The 25,475-nt window shown below is 42.8% G+C and overlaps 1 protein-coding gene and 1 long non-coding RNA gene across 2 annotated transcripts in view; one reads left to right on the forward strand and one right to left on the reverse strand.

Moving 5' to 3' along the window:
• Window positions 1-17,485: 17,485 nt before the first annotated feature.
• Window positions 17,486-25,475, reverse strand: part of RAD21 (RAD21 cohesin complex component) — a 30,306-nt gene continuing 22,316 nt past the window's right edge. Inside the window, exons 7-14 of the mRNA XM_018560854.1 lie at window positions 24,210-24,338; window positions 23,968-24,090; window positions 23,642-23,865; window positions 23,409-23,556; window positions 21,559-21,722; window positions 21,308-21,445; window positions 18,923-19,006; window positions 17,486-18,033 (exon numbers count right to left, since the gene is read on the reverse strand). Of these exons, the coding sequence (XP_018416356.1) occupies window positions 17,842-18,033; window positions 18,923-19,006; window positions 21,308-21,445; window positions 21,559-21,722; window positions 23,409-23,556; window positions 23,642-23,865; window positions 23,968-24,090; window positions 24,210-24,338 (1,202 nt within the window). The 3' untranslated portion in view covers window positions 17,486-17,841. The remainder of the gene's footprint in view (window positions 18,034-18,922; window positions 19,007-21,307; window positions 21,446-21,558; window positions 21,723-23,408; window positions 23,557-23,641; window positions 23,866-23,967; window positions 24,091-24,209; window positions 24,339-25,475) is intronic.
• The window catches only part of LOC108790565, a 22,781-nt gene continuing 16,208 nt past the window's right edge, over window positions 18,903-25,475 (forward strand). The window contains exon 1 of the long non-coding RNA XR_001941456.1: window positions 18,903-18,913. This is a non-coding gene — a long non-coding RNA (uncharacterized LOC108790565). The remainder of the gene's footprint in view (window positions 18,914-25,475) is intronic.

Raw genomic sequence — 25,475 nt, forward strand, 5'->3', positions numbered from 1 at the left:
GTTAGGGGGGGAAGATGTACAGAGCTTCTTTAAACTGGACTGGAGCTCTTCTTCATAGAAAAGTTTTCTTTGACCTCTTGCTGTGCCCTCACACTGTACATTTTATTCCAGCAGCAGCAGCTCAGCGTTTTCAGTCAGCGCCTATCTGCAATCAGAGCGCAGTGATGATCCCCAGGAATGGCAGCTAACGAGCACATGCAGCCTCAGAAGCTATTCACATCTCCTCTTTGTGTCTTCCTCTGTCTCAGTGTCAGCAGCAATCCTCGCAGAGCTCAGTCTGCACAGCAGTTATTTATCAGTCCATGTTACAGTATCTGACAGGCGGAGATATTGGAACTATCCCTTGGTCTCTTGATTTTACTATAATTCAGACATCTTCAAAGCCTCTTGCCAGCTTCTGTCAGAGTCCCTGTCAATCTCCATCTGCAGGAGTTGCCTGTGATTTATCCCTGGCTTGCTATGTGTCCTACTCTCTATGTCCTATAGATTTGTGAGTCATAAGGTTCCTGTCAGTATTCACATCACTGCCGCCGCCGTCGCTTTTCCTCCCGACAAGTAAATAGATATTTTTAGGTGCAAGTCACGGAGAATCAGCAGCATTTTCCGGCGCCGTTGTATCGATAATACACGTGTGACCCGGGCCAGTTTCCCTTATGGTTGTAAGCGTGCAAACCTTTGGCTGCGATTGACAACAAAGAAGGGTATGCATTCATTAAAAACAATCTTTACATGCAGCTAACATAATGACATGAATCTGTATATCAGCTTCCCTGTGCAGCAGCACTCAAGGAGGTGGAGCGGCAGCAGTCTGAACCAGATTGTATTGCTTTTCTAACTTCTGTCATATTATTCTCTTTGCGGATTACTAAAGGCTCAGCGGTTTTTTCTACCTAATGCATTCTCTGTATAAGGCCTGGTTCACATCTAGGCGTATATGAGCCGTTAGAAAAGCGCTTTTAAATGCCCAACACAAGAAATCCCATGATTTTCTATTTGCTCACACCTGAGCAGGAAAATGCCAAACGGCCGAAAAGGCACATGAGCTTCTTTGGGCAGTTAAGAGCGCATTTTTGCCCCATAAACTTCAATGAAAATGCCCCAAAACGTGCGGCAGAAGCATGTTGCACATTTGCGTGTGTTTAAACTCACGCTCTTCCATTGCCCGCAATGTTTCATAAGCTGACAGTCAAAACGTAAATCAAAATGTGCATAACGCGCATAAGCACGGAAATAACCCCATGCTGCTCATGTGCGTACAAACGGTACTCCCAAGGTGTGAGCACGGCCTTTAAGGTAAAAAAAAAAACACCCAGTACCTTTTGAAGTCCCCTGCCAATCCCCACCACCACCACCACCACCACCGTCAGAGCTTCCTGGTTGCGGCGGAGGAGATTGAGGGCAGAGGAGCCATAGGCTCCTTCTGCCATCAATCAACCTGTTGCGCAGAGAGGAGGGGCGTGGCCTGGCGCAGTGCTGTGGGTGTCGATGGACGCACCGCAAACAGCCACTTGCGGGCACGAGTACGCACGGGTGCTTCCATAGCTCAGCTTAGCTGATGGAGGCACCCGTGAAGGGGTGGGGGGAGAGCGCTGCAGGGAGTCACTAGAAAATGAGGAATTGAACATTTCTAATAAAAAACACCAAATGATTTCTTGATGTATGGATGCCATATTTATAACAAAAATTAAAAAATGGACCTTTAATATTACTTTAATACATGTAGTAATTTTGAAAGAGAATCTGTCTGGGTTTCATTTGCAGATCCAAATATATAAAGGGTAACTCCACTAAAATTTGGTGATTTAATGGTATTAAAAATGACCTTTCCATATTAAACTGCAGCTGCTTTCTATTGTCTAAATCTGTCAAAAAAAGTCAATTTGGAGACCTGGAGGCATTCTGTACACAGTTGGTGTCGGAACACCCACAGAAATGTCACTTCTGTGATTGGCTGACTGATTTTGCCAGACGTCTGCACTAACATAGAAGTATATTTTTGGTGACAATGGTAGGATGCTCCTTAATGGTTGATTACTACTAAACAAAAGCCAACACTGCCTCTTTCCTTATTACAGTCCACCAATAATGTACAGTACATTGATCACCCAGAGGGGGTTGTTTTTTTTTTTCTCAACAAAAGTGGAGTTACCCTTCAAGAGGTGCCGGCTTCTCAATGCCCATTCAAAAGTCCAAATGCTCCAAAGTTTTCCAAGCAAGTTCACACCTATTCATTTCCAGATGTCCTTGTGTTGGCATCCATTGAACTATAGATTCCAACGCATCCGGTGTGAATGGGGCCTCAAATGTGAATGAGCACAATAGAATAACATGGAAATCTGAGAGTTGAGTGCTGAAGCACTTCTGGGGATGTACTTCAAAAGGCTCAGGTGTGAATTGGGGCTCATTTAGTGTGCTACAGTCAGGCAAGACCAGTCCTCAAAAGGCTGCTGGAAAGGAGAGAAGTAGGGTCCCCTGTGCAGCACTGGATCAAATCATTTGATAATGTTGGGCATGCAGTCTTGTTGTAAGCTGCTGCTGCAGCATCACTCCTTGAGGGTGACAATGCTGCTTTTGCATGCAGGGCATTGAAAGGAAGTAATGTCACCCTTAGACAGGAAAAGCTGTGAAAGACAGTGAATTTCGCACAGTGGGTGCGTTTGCCGGCCGGAATACCTTGATCAGCTGCTCATAGGAGCCAGTTAGAAAATCTATGCAGGAACAGAGCCGGCAGCCATTGAGCTACCTGCTTTGTTCGGGTATTCTGACTGCGGCCAGCAGCAAATTGATAGCAGGCAGTGATTGGGAGCAATAGCCAGCCTGTTATTGCAATTTACATAGTTACATAGTATTTGAGGTTGAATAAAGACATAAGTCCATCAAGTCCAACCTATTGCGTGTATGCATTTAACGTTTGAGTTGGTGTGTGTATTTGTCCATGTATGATTTTGCTCTTAGGTGTACCTGTACCCCTGTATGTTATGGTCTCCGAGGAACACAGTCCAGGAGTTTATTGAATGATTCCACACTCTTAGCAGAAATTACTTCCTGCGGCAGCGGGTTACAGACCTTAACTGCTCTAACTGTGAAGAACCCCTTTCGCCCTGTGTGTTGAACATTTTTTCCATCAATTTTTGGTTGTGCCCTCTGGTCTTTGTTACGGAGCTGATCGTAAACAGTTTGTTAATAATGTTGCTGTCGCCCTTGAATAGTCTATACAGGAAATAGTTTATATTTGAAATAACCAATAGCAGGAGACTATTTCACTGTCTGCTGTTCACATTCAACTGCCGGCTGGGCAATCCTGCCACCGGCAGATGAATGGGGCGGGGTGCAGAGGCTAGGGATCGACCAATATCAGGCGACCGCCTGCTGTTTACATTCCGATGCTGGATGTAAACAGGATATCGGTCATCAGCCTGAAAGGTGGCCCATAATCCATATTGGTTCTGAACAATCCATATCCGTTGACCCCTACTACTGTCATCATTCCTGCTAAATGTAACCTGATATGTTTCAACGGACCATGTGTTATCCATTCACCAAACCCCTACTAAGATGTGATTCACATTCTCTATGTTTTCTACTTATTCAGTGTACTGAAAGACTTTAATAAACTTTTACGGTTAAAGAAAGTTTTTTTTGTTTTGTATTTTATTGTTGGAGAAAAGGAAAAAGAATGAGGCATGAACCAGCATATTGGCCCTGAAGATGTTTGCATTATGTCTGTACTTACTATACCATAAAGTACATTAACAAAAAGTTAATGCAAGAAAAAATGTTTATTTGTAAAATACATTTTTTTTAAATAAATATCTATCTCTATATCCATCTATATATAGATATCATTCTTATTATATATAGTTATAAATGAATTTACAATTCAATTATAAAAGTTTTAAAATAATATAAAATGACCCCCAAACCCTTATAATTTCCTTCTAAAACAGGCCCTGTTATTAGATGCAGTGGGCTGTCATTCCAGATATAGAGCTCTGACTTTACACAAGGTGAACCGAATGTGAGATTTCCTTTTCGGAGTTTTCATTCTATCATGGTGAGCGGATAACAATGAAATGTCACACTTTTACAGTGCAGGCATAATAAAATAAGCAACTCTGACATTAACTGGGATGAACTCCAACGTGTAGAAAGCTCTTTAAATTCTTTCAGCTCCATAAATGATAAAACCATTAAAAAAAACTTTAAGCAAAGAAAAAAAAAATGAATTTTAATTATTAAGCGCAAGCGAGGCTTGTACAAGCCGATTGGTATTTTCTGAATAAGTAATTATTGCCATTATTAAATACAGACAGTAAATACGGGGTAATCACGCCGGCTTTAATAACTTTTATGCAAAGCTGCATTTCTAATATACAAAAACCTTCTTTTGTTTAATGGAGAGACTCGCAGGCCAGGCAGCTGTGAATGCGCAGAATGGATCCTGGAGAAGAAGGCAGATGCTGGGTTTTAATGCACTCCAGTCTTCCTCATCTACTTTCTGGTGTTGAGCTGCGAATAGCACAGGTGCAGAATAACACTGAACATACAATATTCAGGGGAACTCTACAAAGGGAGAACATCGCTCCCAATTTTCAGAAATACGAAGCCGACTCACCAATATATCTGGGCAAAGGACATCTCTGTTAGTGATGAACGCATCGCCCATCACCAGTTGTCATCACAATTCCATTGTTGGAGAGATTATAATAAACCAGGAACACTTCATATACACAAGATATGTTTTATGCATTTATAGACATCTAAAGTACTCATCACAACAGCAACATAACAACACAAATTACAATAGGGGACGTGGCCAAAATCATCTGTCATGCTTAAAGTGATATTAACCACTTGCTGACCAGGTGTTAAACCCCCTTCCTGGCCAGGCCATGTTTCAGTATTCAGCGCTGCGGTACTTTGACATTTATTCCGTCATGCAGCGCTGTACTGAAATTAATTTTATACCATTTTTTTGGGGGACAGATAGAGCTTTCTTTTGGTGGTATTTAATCACCACTGCGGGTTTTTGTTTTTTTACTATATTAAAGAAAAATTACTATTTTAAAAAAACAAAAACGTTTCCCCTATATTAAAACATTTATTACCCAGTTTTTTGGTAAAATATAAAAGACGGGGTTACGTCGATGAAAAGACACCAAACATGTTAAGCCTTAAAATTGTGCGCACGCACGAAACCTCAAAAAGCTACAGTACCCAAAATTGGCCATAGGCGACGCTTTAAAAGCTTTTACCACTCAGTTTAGTGTTATCAGTGATTGATGGCCCTAAAATTATTGCTCTCACTGAGGCGTTCGCAGCGATATGTAACATGTGTAGCGCTATTGTCGTTTTCACGCGCTGGCGCATCTGATGCATATTTACGCTTATATGTGCGTAAACCTGGGGGTGGGGGTACTTAAACATTTTTTTGTTTACAGCCAGCCCATACAAGCGATTGCCTGCTATAGAGCTGCTGATCGTTTGTATATCAAACAGCCAGGTTTTTTCTGCCCGGGTGCGCGCGTTGTGAAAAAACGACTTTGCCATCCGGTTTTTAACAGCAGGCGGACAGCAAGCAGTTAAAGTGATATTAACCACTTGCTGACCAGGTGTTTAGACCCCCTTGCTGGCCCGGCCATTTTTCAGTATTCAGCGCTGCAGTAATTTGAGTGACATTTATTCCGTCATGCAGCGCTGTACTGAAATTAATTGTATACCATATTTTTTTTTTTTTTTGCTATAGTAAGGAAAGAAGTACTAAAAGTTACGTGGGAAAAAAAACAGTTTTCCCAGCGTTCTGTTAAATAAAATGTATTCTTACCGATATTTTGGGTAAAATATAAAAGACAGAGAGAGGAGAGAACGTCACTCGGCGGGATAAGGTATGCCGCCAGGTCCCCTCCTCTCTCGAACTGTCGGGCTGTCGGTCCTTGACTGAGTGCCGACTTTTCAGAGGAGGTGACACCAAAATGACTGTCAGTCATTTTGGCGTCACCCCTCCAATGGTGTCATCCGTGTGCGGGCCGCACCCCCCTTGTGACGCCACTGGTTGAGTGCCATTTGATAAATAGAATCCCCAGAGCTGTATTTGTATATCAGGAATAACTTCATATGATTATGGTTGCTACATATAAAAATAAAGCCAGACTTGTTAATGTTTCATTTTGGTTAAAATGGTTGAAATCTCAGTTATTCATTTTTTGCTTTCTGTGTCCCATTGAAGTGATTTGACTTCACTCCCTGAGGTGCAGACATAACAGGAAGTAGAAAGAAATCTCTACAAAGAGCAGAAATCCCATCACAGTTGCCACCAGAACAAGATTTCCCCACATTCTGCTCTGGTGACAACTCAACTTTTGGGTTCTCTCCAACTTTGCCACGGTGACACCAGCAGAAAGAGAGCATCTCTCCAGCAAGGACGCAGATAGCAATAAAAACCTGATGGGGGTTCCAATACTTCCTTACTGTATCCTCATCAAGGAGAAGTTTTAACTTCAAGCTGCAATACTCTCCTTTGATTGCATTCTCCCCACAGTACTTCTGTTCCACCACAAGGTGTCCTCAGTCTTCCAGGTTGAAACCCAGAAGACATTCCACTTAAGTTAATGCAGGACATCATAAGACTCCCCTGATGGGTTGTCACCACAGCATCCTACATTCACTGTGTATTTACACACACCGATAAAGAGCCCAGTGCATAACATGACCATCCAAAAGACATTGGCAATAGTAGCAGTTGCCCAAGGCAACCAATCAGCATCTCTCTTCAGTTTGCTAAGGTAAAATTTGAAAATGAACGAGAGAAGCTGATTGGTTGCAGTGCAAATCTGCTCCAGAATTTGTCTGCTCCAGTTTTGATTAATTCCCCCCATTGTACATACTGGGGGACCTCCAGGGTAAGGGAAGCCGTGTGTGTGATCGAGGAATCTCCCGCCGTCTTCATTGTATTCCGACAGCGGCCATCTGTCTGATTGGCTGGCTCCCCACTCTGTTCAAAGATTTTCCGACTGGCTCCATTGATCAGCTGATCAAGGGATGCCAGCCAAAAGGGTGCCATCAGGGCCGGACAAAATTCACATAGTGTATGGCCAGCTTTAGACTTAAGAACACAAGTGATTGAAAGTTGGTTATTGCATACTTGTCTGCAGATCAAGCGACTGAAGCTTTGGGGGTGACATGTGGCACATACGTTCCTGGGGATAGAATTACTTTGCAAATATATTCTTTTCATTTTCAGATTGCAGACTTCTCACTCATGCACAGAACAGAGGCACACAAGATGTTTTCACCAGAGGAATATTGGACCCAATGCAACACTCAATGTCAAGACACGGCGACAACAAAACTTAACAGTGAGGCACAACACCATGTGAATGTCAATCTGTTCACGTAAAATTAAAGTGACACTAAACCCAGGAGTTAAATGTTACACATGTATTCAAATACCTGAACTTCAACACTAATGTATCTTATTTGTGTATCACTTGGCTGTAGATCCTCAAATCATCTCTGAATTGGTGCTGACACTGTCCTTCCTTCTGGAGGGTGGCTACTTTTGCTCCCCATGGTCCCTGTGTGTGTTGTAAAGTAGTCACCGCTCCAAGCTCACTCCTGGAATGGACTACAATCTCAATACAAATTAGTAAACTAAACATGATTGTAGTCCATCCAGTCCAAGTGAGCTTGGCGTGGTGACAACTTTACAACACACACACAGGGACCATGAGGAACACAAGTAGCCCCCCTCCAGAAGGAAGGACAGTGTCAGCACCAATTCAGAAATGATTTGAGGCTCTACAGCCGAGTGATACACAAATAAGATACATTTTTGTTATATTTAAATGTATTTTTAAAGGTCTAACTCCTGAGTTTGTGTCACTCTAATCAGATTTAGTAGTAAATAATCCTTTCTGAATAGTACGCATTTTGTTTTTAACTTGAGGGGGGGGGGGGTTCTGAAATCCTTGTCAGTAGAAAGTAAGTTCTCTTGTCAAACCTAAGGTCTTGTTCACAGCAAAAAGCATTACAATGTATCCCTGTGGTATATTCACACCAGCAGTCTATATAGATATATAACACACACACACACCTCGTCTTATTTTCTCTGGTCTGGAACGCATGCAAAGTCACTGGAACGCACCTGAAAGTTCATTTTGAAGCTTTAGAAAAAGCTCTAGAATGTGGCATAAACACAATGCACCGCCTTCCAGATCTGGTCCGGAAAATGGTGCGCCCCTGGCCTAATGTAAGTACAGTGAAAGATGCTTTTTTTTGTTTTTGCCCTTTTATCAGTCACTTGTCCACTCAGGGAAAGTGTGTGTGAGAGAGTGCGAGTGTGTGTAAAAGGGATTCCTCTAACCCACCAGCTCCTTCCACCCCTCGTTCTGCTGCCACAGCCAAGGAAAATACCTAGTGCTTCCAGGTATGGGTTAGCATGCGATAGCCTCCCATGTGACCATGTTGGAATCTAGCAGCCAACTGAGGGAGTGATGCCCATGTGCTCTCTTGCGTTGACTAAAGGAAGGGTGAGTGGATTGGGAATGCTGGCAAGGTGACTGGTATCACTTCTCTGGAATTGATGAATGAAGAGACAATCAGTGGGCTACTAATGTGCTCCAGCAAACACCGCAGTCACATTTAAAGCACATAAACCAAAATGATAAGATTTATACTCCCTGTAAAATCCCTTTAGTGGAGTCTGAGGGACGCAGGAAGTCTTCAACCTTTCAGTTACTCTGCTACCTACATGATTGGAGACTGGTAAAAGCTAGGAATGCACCGATACTAATCTTTTGGTATCGAGTACCGATATTTTTTTGGTACTCGCTGATATGAGTACCGGTGCTGTGTGCCCAAATTTTCAGGAAGTCAGGTGGTGGATCATGACCTGTCGCCCGGCTTCCGATTGTCTTTGCAGCTGGAGAACACCGGCTTCACTTGTCAGGAATCATGAAGCCAGGTGGTAAGTCATGAGGTGCCATCCGGCTTCCTGATTGGTCAGGAAGACAGGCTACCTAGCAACAAGTGAAGCCGGCTTGCTAGCCAATCAGGAAGCCGGCCGGCACAGCCCGGCTCCCAGCTTCCGGATTGGCTAGAAAGCCGGCTTCACTTGTTCCTAGGCAGCCTGGCTTCCTGATTAATAAGGAAGCCAGGAGGTGGGTCATTGCGTGCCGCCCGGCTTCCTGATTGGTCAGGAAGGCAGGCTGCCTAGCAACAAGTGAAGCCGGCTCCTAGCCAAATCAGGAAGCCGGGTCATAACCCACCGCCTGGCTTCCCGGTTGGAAAGTATGCCCAGCTCCATGCTCCCTCGGCACTGCCAGTCAGAGGTAGATCTCCCTCTGACCAGAAGTTTGGGTATCGGGCTAGGCATCGGAGCATTTGGGCGAGAACGAATCCTTTCCCAAATACTCTGTATGGGCACAGATACGAATATCGGTGTATCCCTAGTAAAAACTATAGACGGGCCTGGGCTAAACCCCCCTACTACAAGGAGGTACAAAGAGCATGATCATAAATAAAAGGGTGGGGCCTGCGTACCACAAATGGACCGAAAGAAAAGTACAAATATCCCATTTGCTTTCTTGTGTATTGAGGGACACAAGAAGCCTTTAACCTTTTCAAGACTTCCGAAAACAGTCCAAAACCTCAAGTTCAAGTGTGGGCAACATAAAGCAATTGATCGCATTGTCCTACTTTTGTTCCCCATGGTCGCTGTGTGTGCGTTGTAAAGCAGCCACCGCTCCAAGCTCACTCCCGAGATGGACTACAGTCTCAATACAAATACGTAAACTAAACCTGAGATTGTAGTCCATCACAGGAGAGCGCTTGGAGCGGTCTTCAGAGACCAGGAAAGCGCTGAGACCATGTCAGCACTACTGGACCTAAAAAGTGCACCACGCAGAACCCAGTGTACAATGTCACTTCTAGGCTTCTCCTATAGAAATGTCAGTGTCTTAGCATATGATGCAAAGACGTACCACTGCTCTGTGTGTGAAAGCAGTACTCTATACAGCGGCCTGACACACCAATGCAGAGTCAGAGCAATAGATTTCCAGTCAGCAGGGAGCATTAGCTTTGCCAACTGGAAAGCTGGAGCTCAGCACGATGGCCCATCAGACCCTGGCAGAGAGACTAAAAGACATTTTGTTTTACAGACATTTGAGCAGTAAAAAAGTACAAATCAATGTAACCCGTCTACAGACACGTGTCACACGCATGAATTATACATTACACATGGAAAAGATTATCAAGACGTTTTATTAGAAAAGTTATACATAACAGCATATCAACTATTTTCATGAACAATTATTCTCGAGAAGCAATGAAAACTGACTAAACTGTGTGACAAGTAACAGATTCAATTCTAGAATTAGAACATCCATGTTATCTACAATTTCTCTTTATACAAAAGGGGGAAACAAACTGGTTTCTGAGGCACGTCAAGTAGAAAACAGAAAGGCGTGCTTAAAGCTTTCATTTCTTTATTTTACATTATAATAAAAGGAAATTGTGTGATACACAATTTTCAAAACATAAATTAAGTTAGGGGACCACACGGAATCTGGAAATGTTATTTTTATAGCGAATAAAACAAAACTGAAGATTTCACTGCTGATAGACGGTGCGCAATAAAGCAAGAATTAGGCGAGACATTGAGGGGTATTTACCAAAACTGGAGCAGAATAAATCTAGAGCAATTGCCACGGCAACCAGATTCTTTCATTTCCAAAGCTTAACCGAGCAAACTGAACAGAGAAGCTGCTTGGTTGCCATGTGCAACTGCTCCAGTATTGATTTACCGAGCCTGACCTGCTTCAGGTTTCTTTGGACACAGAGGGTCCTACCGAGATGCATTTCTCTTCAAAAGGTTCCTCAAATCTCAGACATAAGAAAGTCAAACACAGCCCCTGCGCATTGGGGGCTGGCAGGTAAAGCGCTTCTAAAATACAGTAAGAATGCAATGAGTGTGAATGCAAAAGGCAGCTCCTCCCGGGCTGTACTAATACTTGCAACATCTCCCCCATTGTTTAGGAGGTACTCAGATCAGAGCTTCCCACCAAGGACCTTTTATTGCCCCCATGAATCTACCCCTTATTCTAGGCCTTCGATGTAAGGGTCAGTCACCCACTGTCCCCCTGTTGCTATAGCCAAATCCTGTGCCAGTCTGACAGACAAGACTGTGGTACTTCCTGGTGGTGGTGAAACCATAACGCCTTTCCTCCTGCCTATTCTATGACAATTATGCAGCGTAACATAGCCATGTGCCAATAGGAATATGGAAGGGGTGGATGAAGTGGCAAGCTTCCACACTACCAGGAAATCTTACAATACCCCAGGATTGTCAGAATAGCAGGCTCTTGGAGGCTACAGGAAGCGGGAATTGAAGCGTTATTATACAGCGCCAACAGTTTGTGCAGCACTTTACAAAATGGGGGAGACAGAAGAGTTCTAATACAAGATTAGAAGGGCAAGACTCGTGAGAGCTTACAACCCAGTAAATGAAATGGGGAGTAAGACCATTGGACAGGCATTAAAGCCAAAGCGGAAGAACTGAAGCCCTTGCTAGAGCAAATCCAGAGTCAGAAAGGTACAAAGGAGGCTTTCTACCCAACAATAATACCAGCAAACGTCTGCTGCCCATTGTTAGGCTGGACCTAAAACACCGCCCAGGTTCGCTTTAAAAAAAGAGCACCCAAAGCGGTTCCCAAGTTTAGGGTGGACGTCGGCATATTACCCACCAGCTTGTTAAAGGTCTCAGACAACAATTAGTAGAAACCCCTCCAAATCATAACATACTAAAATCAGCTTTACCATCCCCTAGCCAATGGAAAATATACATCTATGGAGGATTGAGGGAGGATAAAGGGAATGAGGCCAATGTTAAAAGATGTCCCTTTAGGGAAGGCTTGGTCTTGTCCTTTAATACCAAAAAACCCTAAAAACATTTCAAGGCGGCAAAAAGACTCCCAAGTATTACAATACTTGTAACACATGAGCTCACATTTGTCCAGTAAAAGGTATAAAAACACGTTCACTATATTTTATGTTCTTTTCACCATTTACAAAGTGTACAATTCAGTTACAGGGGATTTCCAAATAAACCTAAAACCTTTTTTTTTTTTTTTTTAAAAGGACCCCTGTGGGTAGTAACAAAGCTGCCAGCATACCATTAGGGGGCTCTGATATAGTAATAGAAAGAGGGGTCCCAATAAAACAGATCTTACTTTTTCCTGTAACTTTTACCCATACAGAATGCAGACAAGCTGCTCTAACATTTGCAAACAATCTTTCAAAAATACCCTGAAGTGTACAGATAAATCCATTCACTTAATAAAAATAAATCTTAGTCCAACAAAGGCAAAAAATGTACCCACAGCAATGAAAAAAAAAACAAAAAGGGAGAAGGAAGAGAGAAGAGCACAGCAAAGGTGAACAGTGCACAGATTTCTGCATTTACCCCCCCCCAGCTCCATACAGGAGGTATAGGTCTTCAGTTATAGGGTTGGAGGACATACACAATTGACTACAAGTGCTTTGATGTCTCTGCATTGTGCTCTATTGAGATCTACAAGTCGCTTTGCCTTGGAGGTAGATAGGCCTTGAAGTCTTTTATTCAAAGATGCCATAGCTATTCAGGTAAGCCTGGGTGTGGGGAAATGTGACCATGTTTCATTTGACACTAAATAGGGGTGATGAAAAATGGTCTTAAAGATAGACTAATCCTTTAAAGAAGAACTCCAGGACTGCAGGGGTAAAGTGCTTGCTTTGTCTAGGGAGCTTAAATAAAGTAGATTTATTGACCTGAGGCACTCAGGTCTCTCCCCCCTGTTCCTGATGTTGTAATGTCCCTCAGCATCCTCCCATCTTATGCAGGTCAGTGGTCCTTAAACCTCAGGAGCCCGGGGAAAAGAGGCTGCGGGGACCAGTCCACAGGACCAAAGATTGGGTGAGTAAATCTACTTTAAGCCCGTAGCTAGAACACTTGACCCTTGCCATGCAAAAGGTAGCCCCATTGCAAGGGTTAGTTTATGTGTTCGATGGATGTAAAAGCCAAATAAAAACGGTGAACGGAACAAAAGTTTATAGGAAAATAACACATTTATATTTACCTCACCAAGATTCATAAAGGAAAAATAAAATAACTTGGTACAACCAAGAGAAGTGCCATTTTAAACCAGTGATACAAAAAACAAAAAAATCAAGACAATACAGTTCTTTTCAGTAAGATTTTCTGCTTAAAAACTCACTAAACACTTAAAGTGGGAATAAAAAGGTTTCCTGTAAACGGTAAATGCTCAACTCCGGCTGCCCGAGCAACCAACACCTCGAATGAAAAGAAATCACCTCCAGAAGCCTCCTGAGTGTTGGATTTTGGGTCCCTTGCTGTGCTCTGTGGCCTCCACATCACTGCAGGATACAGTAGTGATGGAGTATGAGAGGAGAGCGTAGCAGGAAAATGACACAAACCATGTCTGTTTCTGAAGAGTGTTTCCTCGGCGCTCTCTCTGCATTAGGGCAGCCGGTGAGCATTGACAGGGAACAGTTTTACCTCCGCACTGATTTAGGTGACGGGTCCTTTAATCTTAAACAGGAGTGTGCAGTATTAAACTTTGAAATGTAAAGTAAAAAATGGAGAACATTCACTTTAAAACAGTCTACGCCAAGATAAAAACATGTCTGAACCACATTGTAAAATTGGTCTTCATTACCAAACATGACGCAAAGATCAGTGCTGAGCAGCAACCCAAAGCTACCGATAAATGTTTTGTATGCAGACAGTAATCTGCTAAAAGCTTGTGTTCACTTGCTATGGATCCCAGCTGATCACTGATTTGGAGGACGAGGCCTCATACAACGTAAAGGAGTTGCCCTTTGCAATCAACCAATCTTACCCTGACACTCTAAAAACAGACAGAATGAAAAGGGAAAGCCTTACCTGATCTCTCAAGCACTCCAAAACACAAAGCTTTGCGTTTATACATGGCCTCAAATTCTTGGTTGTGGTTTAAACACAGACGGCTGCTCTCTGATAGGACACGGCAACCACAGATATCCTCCAAAATGAATGCTACAAAAAGGGGTTCTACCTATAATGAAATCAAGAATCCCAATGGAACAAGGAGAGCTGCCTGACATCGCTACGGGCAGGCAGTCTGACATTCCCAGTGAGAACCAGGAGAGGTCATTTAGTTGCATCGATAGGACAAACTGGGCCAAAAGGTATAACAATTTTTGTGAACTGGGAGTTTAAGATCTTCCAGCAGTATATTTTTTATACAGAGGAACTAAAAGCAAAGCATTAGGACATGGCAGCTCATCTGGGTACTTCAGAAGCGGAGCACTGCCAGTACTACACAGCTCAAAACGTTATATGGCCGGTCTGATGCAAAGGTGGGAAGTTCTGAACAATATCGATCCCGCTGCTAACGTGCCATGAGCGATCAGTATAATCCTTTCCAGCAGGGCTTTCCCAAGACCTCAAAATCATTTGAAGGGTTCCTTCGGGGTGAAAGGCTGATGTAGCGTCTCCTCTTTTCTGGCATATTTTCTACCTGGTAACGGTGGTCATTTAAATTCCATATTGATTTGGAGACCAATGAAGGATCATTGAACCAGGATGCTACCAAACTGGAGCATGTATTTACTATAATTGTATTAATGGCATTACATTGCAGTTGTAGGAATGAAGGTAAACAGGGGCACAAGGGTGTTATTTACAACTGACCCATGGCAGAGAGGGAACTGAACTGGAGGGGGAAAAAAAAAAGTTATTTAAAACCCCATTTCCACTTTTGCAAGTGATTAGCATCTATTGTGGTAATGTAGAGGTGCAGTGATGATGTATATGTGTGGACATTTGCATGACTCACATTGCTGGCTTTTTCCATAGACTTTTTACCAATTCTACAAAAAACAAAAACATTTTCCACATGGAAACTGACACTGGGGTGGCATTGTAAAGCAGATGACCTCCTCCCTGTGAGTCATCATAACAAGATCTCTGCACACAAGCTCTGCCTTCCCACGTGACAGTACACTGTCAGGGGGGTGTCAAGGGAGGGAGGTGGGGGGTTGCCAATCTGAATACTAATGAATAGGGGGAGAAAGCTCAGTGTGTTAGTTTACACAGACTGCTTGCAGAGTACAGAGGCAGCCATTTCAAAAGGAGCCACGAGGCGATGGACAAAGTAAGTTTGTGTTCATATACAGCAACTGCGTATGCCTGCTTCATGTACACTTCGTGTACATTGTTGGCAAATGTTTTTTTTAAATACCCCGGCAAAGGTAGAAATGGGCTTTAAGATAAGCAAGTACCATGTTTTAAAAACAAAATCAAGAAGATTTGTAATGTGTTGAATAATGAAACGTGCAATAACCCACCTACAGTCCACTGTGCATATACCTTTCTAGAATGTCACTTTACCAATGCATATGGATACATGTTGCTGGATGAGAGAACCTGATAAGCAGGAGCTTTCTACTACTAACCTTTCACAAGAAAGCCTTAAGAAATGTCAACTTTGCTTGATCAGTGTGCTCACTAACATGCAGGAGGAATCCAAACATTGACTATGGGGTTTGAATATCAAGAGGATAAAGCAAAGAGAAGCTTCATCCTGCAGAATGTCCGACACCTCCAAAGGACATATACGGTAGGTAATGTATTAAACCCCTTTTAGGAACGCAGTGCTAGTTCGATATTTACCAATCTCTGGAAGACTATCACAAGCCCACAGCAAACCTCTTCACACAATTAGGCGACAAGATAAACACTGCAATTGAGTGCGCAAGCCGTCAGCTTAAACATCATAATTACATTCAGGTCTCAATCTCCACTTCGAACATAATTATGATTTACACAATTATTCCAATGGGCAGAGAAACACCAAATATGGTCTATTAATGAGAAGGCAAAGTACTTGATTATTTAAATTTCTTTTAATGCCATAAAATACTAAAATGTGTATATTTACAGAAATATTTTACATGTACGACTACAAAAAGCAGAATAAAAGCCAATGTAAAAAACTCAAACTGAGCCACAGATGCACCAGATGTCAGACTATCTGCTGTGCACGCTTGGTGCAAGAAACCATTCTGTCATGCGGAATTTCAGAGGTTGCAGCTCTCCAAAGTCACTGGTCTCTTGTAAACGGGCTGCGTGTTTGCAAATACAACTAAACTGCTTCCTCCGCATGCAAGAAAAAAGCCTCTTCCTAGTCACCTCTGACATCTGCAGACACATCTACTTCAAGAAGCTAGCAACCATCCTTAAAGTGTACTTCCATATTTGCAGCCACATTTCAGTAACGCTATGGATTCCCATTCACACAGCATACCTAAAAATCATAAAATATAGTTTTTGGGGTTCTTTGGGGCAGGATTATACACGGGGACTCAAAGGCAGGTTGCCCTATGCTTATTTAGGGACACTTTAGGGTGAGACTAGATTAATAGTGCATTAACATACAATGTACCAGCCAAGGTTTGATATCTTTACCGTTTATTAGGACAGACCTTGTGCCATCATCTAGTTTAATAATGGAGATCTGCCAACAATGTGCAGACACTGTTAATTATGGAAAATATAACTCCCCAGCTCCCTCAACATGAAAGAAGGGAAGAGGCGGAATAAGATTTTTGTATAAGTAAAATAAGTTGATTTTACAAAAATAATTTAAAGTTATGTTATGTGAATGGAAACCTGTAACACGTCTAATGTAGGTGTGATTATCACTTAGGCAGCAAAGGTAGAAATACAACTTAAACGTCTACTCCCTTACAGTCAAAGAAGCCATTCCACCAAGAGGATATAAACTCAATGATTAAGTAGTGGAGGAGCAAACTCCACACCTAATATTTGCAATTTGGTAATCCAAGATTAAATACCAACACTGGCAAAACTGTAAATCTCCCCTTTCGAGTCAAATCCTGATTTCCCCCTTACAAGCTTAATTTTTTGGGGGGCAGCCACCATACAGCCTCCTCTATACACAAGTCAGAGTAAAAAGGCATGGTAGCTACTCTACTGTTGTCATAAGCTGTGTAAGTGGTAAATTACAATAGGAGATGTGAACTCACGATTTATCGGTAGGAAAATCTAACACATCATATAAATATTTTGGTTGCAGACTACAAGAAAAGAGTCCGGCTTTCCAAATCTAAAACTTCAGTTATAAACAGACACTAGATGGCTGGATCACCTTCTATTAATCTCGCACTTGATGCTGCAATATCCATAAAGAAAATTACTGAGAAAAGGGAGAGCGATAAGCGTTCGTTGCTGGCAGATCTGAGTGCCCGAAGCACAGGAAATGTGTAACCTGTTGTAGGATATCAATGTTGACCACCTAAAAATGCAAGTTGCCTGGCTAGACTTCCAATCTTCAATGCTCATCAGTTACTGACCTGGAACTAACAACTGTCATTTCAGTGCAGGAACCCAGCCCTGCGGCTATAGAAAGTTGAAGATCATAATTACAATACTGCACACAACTGCCTGAATCTCACTCTACGCTTTTTACTCCAGAAAAGTTGTAATGAGTTGGTTGGGAAAACCAAAAATGATCCCCCCACCCACCCAAATCCACATTTATAACCCATAAAAATATAGAAGTTACATTTAAAGAAAAAAATTAAAAAACAAAATGGACAAACTTTGTACATATATTAAAATAACCATGCCCAATAAAACGCCAGCAGGGAGACATGACATGGTTTTGACCAGGTTGGTGTTGCGATAAGCCTCTATCACACGGCTCTGCCATGCAAGCTCCAGCATAGAGGTTCATAAAATGTGTGGTGAGGTCACTTGCTCAGGCTGGAGGGAGAAGCAAGTCAGACCACATGAAATCTTGGGCCTGGTGTGGCGATGATGTCACTGTACGGTTCCTCCTGGGTCAGCTCAATAGCTTGTTGCTTTTTAAGAACCAGGAAACTGTAGAATTTTGCTGCAGCTTGCTTGCGGTTTGTATTCCGGCACAGGTCAATCAAACTAATGGATTCAGCCCCCGTTCTGGCCAAGACTCTCTGTAAAATAAAAGCATGTGTGATGAAAAGGATTCTCATGGCAACACTAACAGGGTTATTCACTAAAGGGTGAAGAATTTGGAGACGGCAGGAGAAGTGAACAATCTAGGACAACATAGCTGAACTGGAAAGTGAGCTGAATTGGAGAATATTTCCAGTTCAGCCATGTTAGCCTCGTTGGTTCACTTGTCCAAACGTCACCCTTTAGTAAATAACACTGTCAATATACAGCCAGCTGACAAATATTCAGAATCCAAAGCTCTCACGAGTGTAGATTCCTAGCTGCATGCCATTTCTCCTGCCGGACCCCACAGGATACAGAAGCGATGTGGGGGGCGGCAGATCGGACGATCGAGTGCAGCAGGAATAAAGGAAACCATACTCCTGAAGTGTAGGATTCTGGAAATGATTCAGGTTTCTTCAAGTTGCCAAGTCTACCAGGAGCCTGTAAAACCAGGGAGCTCATTATACAAAAGAACTGTCTGTTTTAAAGTCAGACCTCTGGCTCGATGTAATTCTCGCTTCTATATAGGTCAGTGAGGCCGGTCATAGTTGTGACTTTACAGATAAATGCCACCATCTACATAATGACTACCTCGAATTCAGAAGGATTTGACAAGGACAAGAAGACATATAGGTACATGCAGACGGTGCCATTTACTTTCAAGACCTTACTATGCTTTGCATGCAACAGGTTTATATCAAGTGGAAAGTGAAGCACAAAGCTGCCTTACAGATGGCAACTTTACTAAAGTAGAATAAGATGCAGTGCAAATTCTATAGATGGCATTGACCGCTTTTAAAGATAAAAACCAATAGATTGCTCTATGACGCCAATGAGGGAAGTGGTTATGACCCAAAGGAGGGGGGCCTGGGAGGGGTGTAGTACCTGAAGACCATGCAGCATCTGTTGAGTCCTCTTGTTCCACCTTCTCTCTTCCTGGTCCTGCTCAGTCCCTGTGACATCTTCCTCCTGCAGCAACAAGAACAACACTTAGAGAAACAGCTGCAAGCCGTGATTAATATTCATAGGATAACAAGTGAAGGGGAAAATGAATTCATATTTTTCAATATCCCATTCTAAACTACCTGCTCGTCTGATACGCAGCAAATGAGTCTCCTGTCTCTACACTAAGAAAATATTTAGCAAAGCAGATTTTTTATTGAGATGTGAAAATCACAGATGTTTTTGTTGGCTTGCGAGGGAGATTACCATGTACCATTGTGTCATTTCAGGAGAGCAAACAGAGGCAAGCCACCTCAGTGCCAACTTGCCACCAATGTGGTATATATTTAAACAGTCGTTTACTGCTGGAGCCAAACTCTGAACAATACGGCAGGCTGAGGCCGAATAATCAGCAAGGCAAACAAGTGTAAAAATCAAAAGGCAATTAAAAACAACAAAGTGGACAACTAATGAAGGCGTATTTCCTGCCTCTTGGGGACAAAAGGAAAATCAGATTAAATAGGCACAGTCAACCTTTAGCAAAAATATAATAAATGCACCTAACTCTAATGTAAAAAAAATAAAATAAAACAAATTCAACTTTTCCAGTCAAGCCTGCAGAGCATTGCAACTGCGATCAATGCATTGCGGGTGCAATGCACAGGCTCCTGCAGCATTGTTTACCCTAGGCCAATGTCAGTAAGGAGGTATGGACCTTCCATTACGTGTCTGGAGGGCTTAAACGCAGAATTATGGAGTCATTGCTTTTCCCCATTGTTCTCGGGAGGACACAAACTAGCATCCTCCCGTGACCCCAAAGCTCAGTATACCGCGAGCTACAGCTCACGGTATACCGAGACTGCCGCAGCCGGGACGGATACCGACATTACTCTCGAGATCCACCCAGCTGCATGATTGACAGCTGGCTCTGCCTATCTAGAGGCAGAGCCAGCTGTAGCCTCCTCTTCCCCCATCAGTTCCGCCAGTGAGTGCTGGAGGATAGGAGAGGGGGGAATGAGCCGTGACAGTCACGGCTCTCTGCGGGGGCATGATCGAGAAGTGAGCGAGCAACGGTATGTGTTGCCTCACTTCCCGATCTATTGAGCCAACGTGTGACAGTTTCATTGCCATACGTCGGCTCGAACAATGAGGATGAGTGATTTTCACGCACCTCATAGTTCTCCTTTAAACAGTGGTCTACAGGCATAGGAACGTCACCGTACTTGTGCAATCTGTGTCCCTCTGCCTGATTAGTCTTCCCATTCACATATCCCTGTTAGCAGAATGGTGGCAGCTGTGCAGTTAAGTAGGGGGGGGGGGTTTGTGCATTTCACGTTACACCTTATATACAGTGAGGGGAATTTATCAAAATAGGAGCAGACAAAATCTGGAGCAGCTGTGCATGGCAACCAATCAGCTGCTATCTTCAGTTAAGATTTGAAAATGAGAGAAGCTGATTGTTACTATGCACATCTGCTCCAGTTTTGTTAAATCCCCCTCTGTGTTTGGGTGACATGAAACAGTGTTGGAAAGGTGCAGTGTGCCTTTAAAAGCTTAAAAAAAAAAAAAAAAAAAAGAAGAAGACTCTGCCAAATAAGCCATTCAACCACTAAAGGAGATGGGGTGCCTCTGGGACATCTCTACTAGTCATCCTTTAGATCACTGACCCCAAACCAGGCACGCAGGTCAAGTGTTCCTGCTTTACTGGCTGCATGCTTCCCTTTAGAACCAGCATAGAGCGGGGAAGGACTAGAATCAGTTACTGCTGTGTGGCCCCACATTCCTTTTTTTTTTTTTCTGTCCTAAACACACACTTCTAATTACTGCTAAACGTAATCAAATGTATTATTTGACATTAACAATTAAAATGAAGGAAAAATAAAAATATAGGCACTACAAAAATGCCAACAGGTAGAATAACGAATACAGTGCCCACAGCACATAGGTGGAGCTGGGGTGATAGGTGTGCAGATCTTGTTCCTATAAAACTATATCAGTGACTTCTCAATTTTCCAAAAGCCACATAAAAGGTAACCCCGTGCCTCATGTTTAAAATAAATGTTATAAATAAATTAATGAATCTGTATTGCATGTCTGCTCCATAGCAACCAAAATGGTTTTCAATTTCAACAGTTGAATTAAAAAAAAAAAAAACACTATTAACCTCTTGAGTACTAGCCTGTATATAACCCTACATTACCAGGTCATTTCCCATGCTGACAATTACTCTGTCGTGCAACCTTTTACATCATTACAAGACCAAAAATGTGGTAGAAAAAAATAAATAAATATATATATCTTTGATGGTCAGTTGCACTTTGTAATTACCTCCTCTTCTTCCTCCTCATCTTTCTCCTTTTCTTTCTCTGGTAGTAGATTGAGCTCTGGGATTAGTTCACTGAGGGTCTGAGGCTCCTCTGGTGGAAGTTCCATGGGTGGCATCTCTATTTGAGGCTCTGGTTCTTGCTACAAAAAATAAATACAACTATGTAAGCCTAAGGGGAAAAGGGGTCTCATAGGTTGAAATTGCAAAGTAAAATGGAGCCTAATATGCCACATGGAAGGCAAGTAATACATACCGGAATCAATGGCTCTGGTTCCATCTGTTGAGAGTCACGTTTCACACCTTGCTGCTGAGGAGGAGGTGGTGGTGGCGGCGGCATCACAGTTTCATCCATCTGCGATCTGCTTCCCTCCATCAATGACTCCTGCAATCTACTGGCTTCTTCCAAAATAGGTTGGTCTGGATGATACAAGGAGTGAACTCAGTGACATATCCGTAGTTCTCATGCTAAGTTACACCATACATTACACAAGAAATGTAAGCGGGGTTTCGTTTGATCCAGCGATTTAAAGAACTGCAATATTGTGTTGTAAGAGAAGAGCGCAGGGGTGGGAGACAATCTTCATTCTTTCAATTATGAACTTTTAGGTGGATTTAAAAAGCCTGCAGCTTACGATTTTATATTACTTATTTTTACTTGCCTACTCTTCAAATGCATAGATTTTGAGATCAGCCACTTTAGAGAGTTCCAAGTGACTTAGTGCAATTCAGTCTCCAGTTCATTGTTCAGAAAATGCACACATTTTAAAAAGGAGAACTATGGGGTTAGGGCTTTTCCCCATAGTTCTCCTTAGGGTAACGGGAGGACACAAACTAGCGTCCTCCAGTCACCCTAAGCTCAGTATACCGCGAGCTACAACTCGCGGTATACTGAGACGCCGCAGTATACCGCAAGCTGCTGCTCGCGGTATACCCAGACGCCGCAGCGGATCCCGACAATTATGTCTGGATCCGCCCAGCTGCGTGAGTGACAGCTGGCTCTGCCTATCTAGAGGCAGAGCCAGCTGTCACTCACCCCTTCCCCCGTCCATTAAACCAGTCAGCGCTGGAGGATCGGAGCAGGGAATCCAGCCCCTTCCCTCTAACGGCAGACAGCTGTGACAGGACCGAGAAGTGAGAGAACGCCGGTATGTGTTCGCTCACCTCCCGATCTACTGAGCTGACCTGCGACAGTCTCATTGTCACAGGTCGGCTAGAACTATGAGGTGAGTGAAAAGCACTCCTCATAGTTCTCCTTTAAAAAGGAAAAAAACTAATAAAATTGTAATAGTCAATATATACCGATAACAAAAGAGGAATACAAGCCACGTTTGACTTCTGCAACTACAAGGTGTGCAAAGTGGTTATCAGCGTTCCAACACTTCCGATTACGGCGAACTACTACTTGAGCAATGTTGACCAGTGTCCACTTGTATCACAGTCCATAATAGAAGTCACCAGCACTCGATATGGGCAAGAAGCACTTATTAAATCGTCACATGCGTTATACAGCCTATGCGGCTGTTTGACGCATGTGAAGATTTAAAAAAATGTGCTTTACTTCTTGCACACATCGAGAGCTGGTGACTTCTATTATGGACTGTAGCTGACACGGTGCCACGTGTTGTCACTTTTACACCAACCTCTCATCCAAGGTCTGTACGCTGTATGGAGTGCAGGTGATCTCGTACTATCACTTGCATCACTGCACACGCAGTTCCAAATTCTTCCCAAAGTACCGCCAGTGTAGCCGGTTTTCTACGGTACAACTTATCCATTAAAGGTCCCCCATAGGTAGAAATCAAGGGGTGTGAAGTCAGGAGAACGTGGGGGAGACTCAACCAACCCTCATCATTCTATTCATTGTCCTGGCAAATTCTCATTGAGAATGATGAAAGGAGCTAAATTTGTCAAAAAGGAAACTGTAGCCGGGAGACAGTGTACCACATCCAGAAGCTGCTCCTACTGTATGGAAAGGATATTCAACCCCCATTCTCTGACACATTTCATTTTCCAAACACTAAAAGGGTTCTTTAACCAGAACATAAACCATCTGACTAAAGCTGCATTAGCTCTGAGTGGTGGTAGAATAGGGTGAACACTTACCAATAACATCCTGTTGTCTCAGCTCCTCTCTTGGAATATCTGGATTCTCGAATTCTTTAAGGAACTCATCCAGATTATCAGCCTCTCCACCTTTTTTCCTCTTTCTAAGCTCATCAGGTACCACAGGCGTGAGGCAACGTGTAAACAGCTGAAAACCAATGGACGGAAGAAGCATGTTTAATATAAAGTTATTTACGAATGCCAAGTTTAGGCTCTTATCTTACGTCTCTTACCTTAAGGAGCCTAGGGTTCCACAAAGGCTGAGCAGGAAGGGAGAACAGTTTTTCCACACCACCAGTCTCTTTCCACATCATCAGTTTCTTGGTTGGGGGTGCCAGATCCAGGGTTGTGACAATGTCAGAGTAGTCACTCAGCTGGGCACGAATTGTTTTGCTGTCCAACTCCTTCACACTGTCCACAATAAGCTTTCTCTTCCTCTTGGCTTTAGTTTCCTTGACTAGCAGATGTAAATAAAAGACAGTTAATATAACACGTGTATACATAAACACACTTAAAACAAATAGGTGCTAAGCAATTTTTAGGAACTAAAAATATTCACCTGTAATATCAATGGGCTCTAGAGCAAAAGCTTCCTCTTCATTTGGAACCAAGGTAGTCTGATCAGTCATAGTTGGCAGAGGCTCCACAGGATCCACAGAATCAGGGCTGTCTGCCCCACCAACTGGAAATAAATATTGTATATTAATAAACCAAACACTTAATGAGACAAACACTAGCAATAAGGAGAACATTAAGCACACTTTAATGGCATTGTGGAGCAGCTTACGCAGAATTACTTACGTGATACATTATCATCATCATCCAGATCGTCGTCATGTGCAGGCAGTACAGGCATCGCGACACCTTCTTCCGGAAGAGTGGGTGGGTCATCAAAGATACCCCCTCCACCATCACTTATAAGCTTGTCATCTGGTAGATTAAACAAAACCATGCCAGTAAGTAGAAATTCTGAGCAGAAGCTTAGAGGCAAAAAAAATCAGGATGAAAATGACTAAACCAAAAGGCCTAGACAAAAATTAGTACACGAAAAGTAAAATATCACAGTTTAAGTGACGTTAAATTTAAATCCTAAAAATACATTTGTACCCTATTAATAAAAATGTATCTTATTTGTGTATCACTCGGCTGTAGATCCTCAAATCTGTGAATTGGTGCTGACGCTGTCCTTCCTTCTGGACAGTGGCTACTTTTGTTCCCCATGGTACCTGTGTGTGTTGTAAAGTAGTCACTGCTCCAAGTTCACTCCTGTGATGGACTACAATCTCATGTTTAGTTTACCAATTTGTCTTGAGATTGTAGTCCATCACGGGAGTGAGCTTGGAGTGCTAGATCCTTTACAACACACACACGGACCACGGGGGAACAAAAGTAGCCACAATCCAGAAGGAAGGACAGTGTCAGCACCAATTCAGAGATGATTTAAGGTTCTACAGCCGAGTGATGCACAAAGATACATCTTGGTTAATAGTTAAGGTACTTGAATGCATTTTTAGGTTTAACTCCTAAGTTTAGTGTCACTTTTAGTAAATACCAGCTCCTATGAGCCGAAGGACGAGCTGTATGCTTTGCTTTCAGTATAAAAAGATGACAACTCTGTCAACTCTTATATAGTACAAAGATCAAAGTACGGTAATTATTTTCTAGAAAACGCCAAAAACAGCCTTGGGGCTTGTGTAGAGAGGCTTAGTTTGTGGACACTGGGGTTTGCATTTGAATGAAACACTATTCAAATGCATAATGCCAGAGAGAGACTGCGCTTGACCTGCTTTACAACAGGAGTTTAACAGGACCTGCCCGGCCAAAGAAACAGAAAACAAGTCAAACAGAACATTCATCTACAAAACACCATTAACCCCTTCGTGACTGACTACGTACAGTGTACATCGCCAGCATCGGGGCTGTTTAAACAGACTCTCGGCGACTTTTGCCGCCGGGACTCTGTTTAAACTTGTAGAGCCGGCAGATCGCTTCTGTGTCCCAAGCGATCCTGGCGACTTACCTGTCGCCAGATCGCTTCTGCGTCCCGAAGAAGGGGCCACCCCCCCC

This window comes from Nanorana parkeri, unplaced genomic scaffold (assembly GCF_000935625.1).
Source record: "Nanorana parkeri isolate BGI_ZX_2015 unplaced genomic scaffold, ASM93562v1 scaffold482, whole genome shotgun sequence".
NCBI classification, from domain to species: domain Eukaryota; kingdom Metazoa; phylum Chordata; class Amphibia; order Anura; family Dicroglossidae; genus Nanorana; species Nanorana parkeri.